The sequence below is a fragment of the Myotis nattereri genome (genome assembly GCF_964212035.1).
Source record: "Myotis nattereri genome assembly, chromosome: 17".
In the NCBI taxonomy this organism is placed as follows: Eukaryota; Metazoa; Chordata; class Mammalia; order Chiroptera; family Vespertilionidae; genus Myotis; species Myotis nattereri.
Window position 1 is genome coordinate 34653678 of NC_138092.1, and position 12940 is coordinate 34666617.

Genomic DNA, 12940 nt, shown 5'->3' on the forward strand with positions numbered 1-12940 from the left:
ATATTTAATGCTATTATAATGTGTTTTATCACATAACTAAAGTAAAAGGTAAGTCATGTTTCCTATAATATTACATCTATAAACATAAAGAAAAAAACTAAAATAATATGGTATTCTCTGCTAAAGATGGGTTCCATTTTTTCAAGGTAAATCTCAACTTGCATGCTTTTTCTTTATTTATATCAAAATACTCTGTTCATTCATCTATGTGTTTAAGTTAGCTAGAGAATTCTGTTCTGCTATTTGTATTTTTTGTTCCTTAATTTAGTTAATATTTTTATTTAAAAACTAGAGGACTGGTGCACAAAATTCGTGCACTCGGCAGCAGGGTGGGGGGAGGGGGATCCCTCAGTCTGGCCTGCGCCTCTTGCAGTCCGGGAGCCCTTGGGGGAATGTCCGACTGCTGGCTTAGTCTCGCTCCCCAGGGAGCAGGCCTAAGCCAGCAGTCGGACATCCCTAGCGCTGCTACTAAGGAGGGAGAGGCTCCCACCACCGCTGCTGTGCTTGCCAGCTGTGAGCCCGGTTTCTGGCTGAGTGGTGCTCTCCCTGTGGGAGCGCACTGATCACCAGGGAGCAGCTCCCATGTTGAGTGTCTGCCCCCTGGTGGTCATTGCGTGTCATAGTGACCGATCGTTCTGCCGGTTGGTCAATTTGCATATTAGCCTTTTATTATATATGATGATTATATAGGATCATGAGGTTTAAGGATTTAAAAAAATCTATTTTCAACTTTATAACAGTATATCTCTATATATCCATTCAAAATATTCCCAGATTTATTACTAATTGGTCACTTGCTCTTGTCTCTGTACATTTTTTAAAATCGGATCTCTTCAGCAAAAATGATATTTAATGCTTAAATTTGAAAATGTTCTTAATGTTTTAGGATGACCAGAGTTAGTATTATTATTTTTTAAATCATTTGACCTATAAAATAAAAATTGATCCCAGCTGGTGTGGTTCAGTGGTTGTGCTTTGACCTATGAACCAGGAGGTCACAGTTTGATTCTCAGGCAGAGCACATTCCTGGATTTCGGGCTTGATCCTCAGTGGAGGGCTTGCGTAGTCTCTCTCATCATTGGTGTTTCTGTCTTCCTCTCTCTTCCTCTCTCCTCCTCTTTAAAGTCAATAAAAATATATTAAAAATTTTTAAAAATTTATAATTCAGAGATTATCATACATTGTTAGATAACATATAAATAATAGTCCCTTTCATGGGGACTGTAATGGAAATGAAACTGCCTGTATGTTTGTAACACTAAAGCTGATGATTTTCATTTAGGTCATTAAAAAGTTACCTGACTGCCCTAACCGGTTTGGCTCAGTGGATAGAGCGTCGGCCTGCGGACTCAAGGATCCCAGGTTCGATTCTGGTCAAGGGCATGTACCTTGGTTGCAGGCACATCCCCCTGCCCCAATAGGGGGTGTGCAGGAGGCAGCTGATCGATGTTTCTAACTCTCTATCCCTCTCCCTTCCTCTCTGTAAAAAATCAATAAAACATATTTAAAAAAAAAAAAAAGTTGCCTGACTAATAAGTGGCAGAGCTGTAATATGACCCTAATTCTGATTCTAAAATCCTTCCTCATTATAGTGTACTTTGTTACCTTGTATAATAGAAGGGGAAGAAGACTTAATATTTATTAAAGATATATATAAATATCTTAAGTCATAGACTTAAGACTCATAGACTCATGAAGTGGATATTGTCACCATTTTATAGGTGACAAAATGGAAGCATTGAGGGAACAATAATTTGGCCAGCTTTATACCAGCAATAACTGATAGAGCCTATTTTTTAATTGAATTTATTGGGGTGACACCCTATATAATAAAGAGGTAATATGCAAATTGACCATCACTCCAACACAAGATGGCCACCCCCATGTGGACACAAGATGGCCAGCAGGGGAGGGTAGTTGTGGGTGATCACGCCAGTAGGGGAGGGCAGTTGGGAGGGACCAGGCCTGCAGGGGAGAGCAGTTGGGGGGACCCAGGCCTGCAGGGGAGGGCAGTTGTGGGGGACCAGGCCTGCAGGGGAGGGCAGTTGGGAGTGATCAGGCCTGCAGAGGAGGGCAGTTGGGGGCAACCAGGCTGGCAGGGGAGGGCAGTTGGGGGCGACCAGGCTGGCAGGGGAGGACAGTTGGGGGCAGCCAGGCCTGCATGGGAGGGCAGTTAGAGGTGACCAGGCTGGCAAGGGAGGGCAGTTAGGGGTGACCGGGCCTAGGGGAGGACAGTTATGGGTGACCAGGCTGGCAGGGGAGGGCAGTTAGGGGCAATTGGGCCAGCAAAGGAGGGCAGTTGGGAGTGACCAGGTCTGTAAGGGAGGGCAGTTAGGGGCAATTGGGCCAGGAGGGGAGCAGTTAGGCATCGATCAGGCTGGCAGGGGAGTGGTTAGGGGATCAGGCTGGCAGGCAGAAGCGGTTAGGGGCAATCAGGCAGGCAGGCGAGCGATTGGGAGCCAGCAGTCCTGGATTGTGAGAGGGATGTCCAACTGCCTGTTTAGGGTGGGATCGAGCCTAAATGGGCAGTCGAACATCCCTCGAGGGGTCCCAGGTTGGAGAGGGTGCAGGCTGGGCTGAGGGACATACACACACACACACACACACACACACACACACACACACACACACACACTCTGCACAAATTTCATGCACCGGGCCTCTAGTTAGATAATAAAATTATATAGGTTTATTTTTCTAATAGAGCCTACTTTTAAAGACAGGCCTATATGCTGCCAAGACCTCTTCACTGCCTTCCATTTGCCTCAACATTTTTTTGAATTTAAAATAATATATTCACATTGTTCCAAACTTTCTTCTCAGTCTATTATATTTATGTCCTTATCAAAAATATTTTTAAAATAGAGACCTAAAGAATAATATGAAGTTAATGTGATTCTGATTAATCTCAGTATTTTATGTTGAAAAGAGTTATAGCAAATATCTAATTTGTATTAGAAATATATTTCCAGTAATACTTAAAAATTGTACCCTTGTTTTCTTTTGTTCTTTGGAAGATGAATGTGAATGTAGCTAGGAGTTCAGAATAAGGAAGAAAACTGAAGGAATTGTTACCTTCATTTGAGAATTTTGAAATTGTTAGAAGAGTTTCATCTTTACCCACCTTTCCTCAGTACACACTTTTAATTTTCTCTTGTCTTCCTTATAATTAAGAATTTTCACTTGTTTGGTCCTTGACTCCCTAAAAATTCTATAATGGCATTGACATTCTTCCCAGTAAAATGTTGTATATACACACTATTTTGCATGTAATTTCAGGGATATGTGAGCCCCAGTAGTAAGGACCCTTGTATTAATATTATATATAAATGTTATATATTGAACCCCGCCGGTGTGGCTCAGTGGTTGAGCATAGACCTAGGAACCAGGAGGTCACAGTTCGATTCCCGGTCAGGGCACATGCTTGGGTTATGGGATCAATCCCAATCGGCGGGCATGCAGGAGGCAACTGATCAGTGATTTCTTTCTCTCTCTCCCTCTCCCTTCATCTGTGAAATCAATAAAAATATATTTTTAAAATAGTGTATATTGAGAAAAATCTTTGTTTAGAATTAAATTTATACTTTTTCCTGCTCAATGGTGCATCTCAAATAATAGTGGAGATTAAACCAGTTTATAACAAATAAATTACCACATAAAACTTGAGTGCAGTCATTATGATGAGACACATGACAGCTTCAGATTCCAGCTTCACACTTCAACACTTCTACAGTAGCATTTCCCAAAGTTAAAAAAACACCAAACTGCTTTCCTGTGTCATCCTCCTCCTTGCTGTCATCACTTTCAACACTGTTGCTGAATGTTATGGACTGCCATTACTATACACAGACATGCAAACACACACAGAGATTCATTATTAGATTATTTATCAGTAGTTCTTATAAATTATTAATTAATTGCTTCTTAATGGGATTGAATTCTTATTAATGACATTGACTTGTCTAGTAATGACAGTTTTCTCCTTGCCCTTTCTCTTACATCTGAAAAAATAGTAATGATAGTTTATCTTTAGAGAAACTCTTTCCTTCTCCAAACAAGTATAATGACAAGACAGTTCAGCCAACGTTAGGGTAGGAGATGCACTCCCATGCAGCCTCCCAGGGTACAGATGGTGACTTTTCAATACCATCTGTTCGTTATTTCTTCATAGCCATTTATAATTTCTCCCCCTCTATGAAAACTGAAAAGGAAAAACTAAAGGCCTAGTTTTAGAGTTCCTGGAAGTTAGCTGCTCACTTTTTTTTCCTATAATCCAGGAAAGGTTATGGCTCTTCTCCTTTCTAAATATCCCAGTCATTAGCTTACATAGTCACTTCATATTTCTTGGTGCTAACTGCTGTGCAATTCACAAGTAACAGGAGAACAACCTTTTGTTAGTCTACTTTGTATACTTGAAAAAATAATCACATAAAGCAATCTGTTGTGTTTTTTTTGAACATATATTTTATTGATTTTTACAGAGCGTAAGGGAGAGGGATAGAGAGTTAGAAACATCAATGAGAGAGGAACATCGATCAGCTGCCTCCTGCACACTCCCTACTGGGGATGTGCCCGCAACCAAGGTACATGCCCTTGACCAGAATCGAACCTGGGACCTTTCAGTCTGCAGGCCGGTGCTCTATCCACTGAGCCAAACCGGTCAGGGCGCAATGTGTTCTTTTACTTCCTTTAACTTTGTATAAACCTAAATAGTCTACTTATTCCTTATAAGTAGAAGCTCAGTCTTTGTTCACCTTCTCTTGTAGAAGCTGCTGGTATTTTTTTCCTTCTAATATTAAGCAGATGGGAAGGTAATACCTAGTAGTTGAAACAGTCCTGAAGCATGCCATAGCAAGCAATGCTAAAAGCTGGCGGAAATATTAGTTCCTGACCTTGGGAAATACTTTCTAAATTTTTCTTTGTTAGCTTTTGTCCTCTTCACCTCCAGTTAAGATCTTTGCTTACTGGAGGGACAAGATTTGCTTTAGACTCTATGTACTTATCATATTGTGATGCATAGTGTTCTACTACTCTTATATCATAGAATTTTGACTTGTGACTAAACAAAAGAAGAGAAATGACTGAAAGGTATAGATACTATTGCCCTATGGATTTATTTTTAAAAGATCAAGACCTATGAACAAGTATAAGGTAAAGAGTTTGCTTAAATACTATTTTAGAATTACTTGCTCATGTTACTATTTTTTCTTGACCTTATAAAATTGTAGTGCTTCTCATTGTCCTTTAGTGAGATATTTTTCCTTCTCTTAGTCCTTGTGTGTTATTGGTAGTATTTGTGTGATAATCCCCTATATGAACATTGGTTGGCATAAATTGAGTTCCTGAACTACAGGTAATTCCTTTCTAAGCATCAGGGTAACTTTGCTTCATATTCTTTGTTTAATATTCATATTTCAATATTGATGTCTTTCTACTGACCAACTTTTCAATCTGTACTATCTTTTAAATTTATATTTCCAAAGCGAGAGTTATAGTTTTTGTTGGTTATAGTAGCTAGTTGTAGGTTACAGGACCTCTCCCAGGTAACAGTCAAGTGAAACTTTGAACATCATGAGGAGAATCACATAACGGCTGAGGCAGATGCCAGAAGTATCATATATATTCCCCCTTGATCCTCACTTTAACTCATACTGTTATCCCTAAATTAGACTTGGTTGCTAAAATCTAAGAAATCTGATTTCTTCTATGCTCGTTTTGATTTGTACATACTTTTAGAATGCTGTAAAGGTCTACTTTGGGTTATGTATTGGAGGTACCACTGTTTACAATAACAGTTATTGCTTGGTCATACTGTTTATATTAGAGTCATTTCATTCTTTAAATTAGAATTTCCATGGAGTGACTTTTTTTGTGTGGTTGATTTTTTAAAATTTCTTTATTGATTAAGGTATTACATATGTGTCCTTATCTTCCCCCATTGCCCCCCCCCCACCTCCCCCACTCATGCCCTCACCCCCTTGTTTTCTGTGTCCATTGGTTAGGCATGCATACAGGTACTTTGGTTGATCTCCCTCTTACCCCCACCCTTCCCTGTCTTCCCTCTGAGGTTTGACTGTCTGATCGATGCTTCTCTGTCTCTGGATCTGTTTTTGTTCATCAGTTTATGTTGTTCATTATACATGGAATGACTTTAAAAGGAGATTGGTGTCCATTGCTTAGAATACATTTCAGCTGATTTGGTACTATTTATTTAATTTTAGGGTATAATTGAAAGTTAAAGTTTAATGAATGAAATATAATCATATCAATCTCATTCTTTTCTTTTTAAATTGCTTTTAATAGCATACTACCTCTCTTTACCTCCTCTTCTGTCTAGGCTTTCAAGTGTAGCACTCAAAACGGATAGCTTTTTTCTTTAAGGAAAGATCATATACGTGGGGAGAAGTTTCAAGGTACAATTTGTAATAATTTAACATTCTACATATTTTTTGTTTGCTTTTTGCTTTGGGGGTTTTTGTTCTTACTTTAAGGATAGCACAATGTCCTCTGTGTATTATGATTTCAACTGGGAAAATTTTGCTCATTAGGGTTACCACTAGCCCATTTAGTACCTTTTTGTACATTAGGAAAAGGGGCCTTTTTCCTGGAAACAAGACCTCACAAGAAAATGTATTGCAACTGGATTTTGGCCCCTGCTCACCCTTGGCCAAGTGTTCTTGTGTAGCAAACAAAATGCATTAAGTTGCATGGTACAAATTCAGATTCTGAACTTTGTACTGCTTTGGATTTGTTTTGAAAATTCCATTATAGTTAAAGTAGCTCATAGTTTTAAAAAATGTAAGTGTATGTAAAATTATATAACTAAAAGTATAGCAGAAGAGGTAAAATAGTGTTTCCTTTGCAGAACAGTATGAAAATAGATGATGTTTTACTTCAAATGTAGTATTATTTTATAGTTTTTCAAATTGAGAAGTATTAGTTTATTTCCCATAACATTTAGACATTCTGATTCCGTAATTAATGCGTCAGCATGTTATGCAATTAATTGTTTAGTGCTTTGTGTTAATAGTATTATAAGTCATGTAATGAAACGTTTGTGTTTTTTTTCTTTTTTCTGTTTACTCAGGTACTTTGGTCTGGGAAGCCATATGGTTCATCTCGGAGTATTGTACGGAAAATTGGTACTAATTTATCTCTGATCCAGTGTCCCAGAGTTCAGTTTCAGGTACTATATATTTAAAATTTTTTGCATTAGTGTTTGTATTAGGAGTATAAATAGGCAAAATAGCTTTACTAGTATCTGTTAAACTTTTCCTCCTATTAATGCTACTATCAGTAAAATAAAAGAGAATTTTTATCAATCATAGTAAAAAGTCTTTCTAATCTTAGTTCCTCTTGGAAGTGATAATTCAAGATCTTTAAGACATTTACCCTTCTTAAGAATACATATGTGAGGATTTAGAAACACATAAGAAGCCAAGCAGTTGTTACTTCCCAGGTGGTCTTGAAGGTAGGCTTTATATTACTTCAGGAGATTCAGGTACCACCATTATTTTCTTTAGTTATTATACCTTCCTCTTTGGATAGCCACTCTGTTTCTCTTGTTTATTTTTAGATGTCTCTGTGCATGCCTTATAAGTTGATTTCCCCATCCTTTGTTTAAAGCTTAGCATTAATTTTGGGAACTATTGCCTTGGCAACAACTGTGTTAAGACAGAGGTAATTGTAGTTCTTGGAATGAGGTGATAGTCAAACACTGAATTAGGATTACTTTTGAATGCTCAGGTCTTAGTCTCTTTAGCACCAAATCAGGGGCAACTCTACTTTTTGCTTGGAGGTAAATTGCTATTTTCTTGATTTGGGCTTTTGTTCCTTATTGCTGGTATAGTGTTAGACATGCTTTGTTCTTGTTTTTCATTAATTTAGCACAAGAGCTATACACAAAACCTTTTAGTTCAACATTTAAGAATATCAAGTTCAGCAGATATCTATACCAATTTAAAATAGTAGATTGGCATATAAAATGCAGAAGATAAATTTAACTCATCGTTCAAAAGTTCAAAAGCATCCCTATGAGCTTATTTGATATTTTGTCATACTCATAAATCACTCTTCCTGGTAGATAGAAGTAAAAAAACCCCAAACCTGTTCCTAAGTAAGTGGTAGCAATTAGTAGTTTGTTCAGTTTGACTAACAGGTTGCTCATTGTTGTGCTATCGTCCTGCTTACAAATTGACTGGCAAAACTTTTGTGTATCAATCTAGAAACTGACAACTTAGAAAGTTCTAATAAGTAATTTTGATCAAACAATAGGCTTTAAAAAATAATAATCAAAATGAAGAAATCTGTGGTAGTGAATTTCTCCAGCATAATTTCTGAGAATTCAGTTCATTTAACTTCCTTCAAATAACTATTGTTTTAACTAAGGCCTGTTAATTTTTTTTTCTGATTTGCTCAGTTCCATTCAATTTTTCTTTTTACATATTTGTCTACTTAAACTAATGGCAGAAGATCTTGCTTCAACATTTGTGTTCATGTAGCTAGAGACATGTAACAGGACATGGGGATAATCTAGCATTTTCTGATAGCAAGCAACCCAAATCTGCCTTGACAGTCAGTGGGCTGAAGTACTAGAACCAAGTACATTTGTTTCTCAGTCACTGAAAAGAGTATGAATAGAATAAAATTGTTAGATTTAGTACAGGAGCTGCATTTGAAAAGAGATGAATTAACATAAGGAGAGGAGTAAAGTAAGAGAAATATTGGTCACTTACTTGAGAATGTAGTGGAAGACATTTGTTTATACTGAGACTTTTACTTCCAGGCAGTTTTGTTGTATACTGAGTCTTTTCAAATTAAACATCAATATTAAAGTGGGTATTTTACCTGCTACTTATTATAAATAGGCTGTTTTTACTCTGTATTTTCTATTTTTTAAATACATCTATCAGAAATATTAAAAATGTAGAGTCTTCAAAAAACATAAAGGATGCAATTTAGAATAATACAATTGAAAATGCATTTTTGCTATTTTTCTGGCTCATTCGGGGGGCTTGATTGATGTGGAATGTATTTGAACTGTGTAGGAGTCCAACATGAGTAAATACTACTGTAGAAAGTGTGGAATTGGGGAGTCACAGTTGGACCCAGGCATACTTTTTCTTACTTCCTAGGTTATTTTGAGAGACACACACATGTTCCTCTCTCTTGTTGTTGTTCTCCCTTTTCCTGTTCACCCCAGACCCTCTCACTCCCATTCTTGGTGTGTCATGAATAGAAAGCATCAATATCCAAACATTAAGCTGAGTCTCGTCTAGAATATTTGAGTGCTACATACTTCCGATTAGTGCTCTTTATACAGGTACACCTCTTGGCCTAACTGGTGTCACTGTATGTCATCATTTTAAAATACAGAATTTCTGTTTTCAGTTTTTCTTACTATGGTAGGAATTGGTAAAAAAGAAAAAAAAAAGGAATAACTCTAAGAAAAAAGCTAGAGATTATTATTTTACTGTGTTCATTTTAAGAATACATATTTTATATTTAGCTATAAACAAATGGTGGTAAAATAGACTGAAGCTGTTTACTAGTACATTCTTTTTGGCAAGAAACTGAGAGCATCCTCATACCAGTGTGTCTTTTTATGAAGAGTCACATGCAGACAGAATGAATTTTTAAAATATTTCATTCTAAGTATTTCAATTTTTGAACATGCTTTGGGTATTTCTTTTTTTCATTTTAAATGAATCCATTTCCTTAGTGTAGTTTTACATTGTCAGAATATTTTAAATTATCTGAAGTTACTTCAGTAAAATATTTCAAATATAATTGGATTTTAGATTATTTAAATGGTATAAAATGTTCAATTGAATTGCTTAGAATAGTAAAAATACAATACTGTTGCTGAGTTTTTGCTCTGAATGAAGTGCTTTTCCACACTTTTTGAAAGGAATTTGGATACTTATAAATCAATAAGCACTAATTTAAAGTTTTATAATGCCCTCGATTTAAAATAAATTCTGTTCCTTTCGCGGTTGTTTTCCTCCCCTACGAACGACAGCCACGGTAGGACAGCACCCTGCGGGAGCCTTCAGTAAGTGGTCTTCTCTTTTTCAGACTCCCATCAGCCATCCGTGCGTGTCGGTAGTGGCACCTAAACCATATTTCAGAAATTCCATGTTGTCAGTCCCCTTGCCTGCACTGACTTCATCTTAACTGTCTTTGACTAATTGAGTTGTCCTTCCCATTCCATGCTTATGTTACTCAGTGCACATTTCAGCAACAACTGAAATGGCCTTTTTGTGTGTGTGTGTCTTTGCAAGTTATTAATCTGTTTGAATAGAAGCCATAACCATATACTACAGGAACCAACCAGTGGATGATGGGGTTTATCAGCTCAGTAGGCTTATGAAGTATATATATGTTTAATGACATATTTTAACACAAACTCTAAAAATTGTGTGTGGCAGTATTTGTAATTATTGTTTTGGTCAGGTTATATCCATTACTAAATGTATTAAAGCCAGCCATCAGTCCTAGCTGATGTGGCTCAGTTGGTTGGAGTGTCATCCCATACACCAAAAGGTCACAGGTTCGATACCCGGTCAGGGCACTTAACCTAGGTTGTACGTTCGGTCCTCAATTGGGGCACATGCGAGAGGCAACCAATTGATATTTCTCTCCTTCCCTCTCAGCTTTTTGCCCCCTTCTTTCCTTCCTTCCTTCCTCTCTCTAAAATTAATAAACATGCCCTAACCGGTTTGGCTCAGTGGATAGAGCGTTGGCCTGTGGACTGAAAGGTCCCGGATTCGATTCTGGTCAAGGGCATGTAGCTTGGTTGTGAGCACATCCCCAGTGGAGGGTGTGCAGGAGGCAGCTGATCGATGTTTCTCTCTCATCGATGTTTCTAACTCTCTATTCCTCTCCCTTCCTCTCTGTAAAAGAAATCAATAAAATATTTTAAAAAAATAAAAAATTAATAAACATATCCTCAGATGAGGATTAAAAAAACAAACAAAAAGAAACCCCAAAACCCAACCATCAGTGTATTTTATAGTAATTATATTTTACATTAGATCTCTAACAATTTCACATTACTGCTATAATTTCATGTTACCACTCATAATAATATAACTATATGAGGAAATAACCATTTCCAACAATCTGTACACTCTCATGTGATACCCTGATCATTTCATTAATGGAACAATGACACACTTTTCACAGTGTGAATGACCACAGAGATAGGTAATTTTGTATGATCACTTGCACTGTGACACCCATAACATTGTTCCATTCATGAAAAACTCACATCTAACAGAATATTATTTTAATAAAGTGGTTTAAAAGAAATACTTTGTTTATAAGCAATTACTTTATTATTGAGATATATCAGTAGAAAATCCTCTCAAATTGGAAAATCATACAACTGAGTGTCAGATTAACATTTAAGAAAAGCAAAAACTACTTTTATCATTTCCATGGTTCATTTTGTGAAATAGGTTTCATTATTTTAAAAAAATCAAAACCTGTTTCAATAACTATTTCAATTTAAAAAATTAAACTATTGTACATCCATATATAATTAAACTATTGGACTAAAATTATAATCTCTATATATAAAAGCCTAAGCGACTGTTATGACCAGAATGACTGGTCAATCAGTTGCTATGACGCACACTGACTACCAGGGGGCAAATGCTCAATGCCGGAGCTGCCCCCTGGTGGTCAGTGTGCTCCCACAGCCAACCTCCCGCGGTCCCTCCCCCTGGCTGGCCAACCTCCCACGGCCCCTACCCCTGGGCCCCAATGTGGGGGCTGGCCAGCTAGCCTCCTGTGGTCCCTCCCCAGGTCAGCCGGGCCACTGATAGACCTCAATCACTGGCCAGGCTGAGGGTCCCCACCTGTACATGAATTTGTGCACCCGCCCTCTAGTTTGATAATAATAGAGAATTATTCTTCTCCTTTTTGGTAATTTTTAAAAAGGCATGAAATCCTTTTATAAAAAGACTAGAGGCCCCGTGCATGAAAATTCATGCATGGGGGCGGGGCTGGATGGTCCCTCAGTCCGGCCTGCCCCCTCTCATAGTCCAGGAGCCCTCAGGGGATGTCCTAATGATGGCAGGGAGCGGGCCTAAGCTGCAGTCTGGCCTCCCTCTGTGGGAGGCGACTGGGCAGATTAGGGGAAGGCGCCGCCCCCATCACCTCGCTGCTGCTGCCGCTGCGGCACCATGGCTGCCTACCCTCAGCTCTCGCAGCTGCCATGGCTTTGTCCAGAAGAATGTCCAAAACGACGTTCGGCTGTCTGATCTAATTAGCATATTATGCTTTTAGTATTATAGATTAGTATAATTACTTTTTAGTTTCATTTTTTCTTTTGAATGATTATGGTTTCCCCACACACTTCGTTAGGCTTCTCCTTTTTTTTTAAAGTTGGTGCAAAAACAACTTCTTATGTGTAATATATGAAGTATTACAGATATCAGTTTGGGAAACATTCAGTCTTTATGCTATAAAAGACTGAAAAGCTGCCACAAAACGGGTTAACTTTTATATTTTTGAGTTCTTATTAATTTATTTTTAAATTTAAATTTAAATTTCATTTTTATTCTTTTTATTTTTTAATTGTTTTATTGAAATTTCATTTTTCAATTAGGGCTTACATTTAATATTATTTTGCATTAGTTTCAGGTGTACAGCATAGTGGTTATTATTTTATTTTATTTATTTTTTAAATATATTTTATTGATTTTTTTTATAGAGAGGAAGGGAGAGGGATAGTTAGAAACATCAATGAGAAACATCGATCAGCTGCCTCCTGCACACTTCCTGCAACCAAGGTACATGCCCTTGACCAGAATTGAACCCAGGACCCCTCAGTCCTCAGGCTGATGCCCCATCCACTGAGCCAAACCAGCCAGGGCATATTTTAAAAGTATCATTTTGCTTCCTTTTATAAACAAATATCTGGGAAGAAAAC

The 12940-nt window shown here is 37.6% G+C and overlaps 1 protein-coding gene across 1 annotated transcript in view; it reads left to right on the top strand.

Moving 5' to 3' along the window:
* The window catches only part of MTFR1 (mitochondrial fission regulator 1), a 57804-nt gene that overhangs the window by 24890 nt on the left and 19974 nt on the right, over positions 1-12940 (top strand). Inside the window, exon 3 of the mRNA XM_081111238.1 lies at positions 7088-7186. Coding sequence (XP_080967364.1) covers positions 7088-7186 — 99 coding nt within the window. The remainder of the gene's footprint in view (positions 1-7087; positions 7187-12940) is intronic.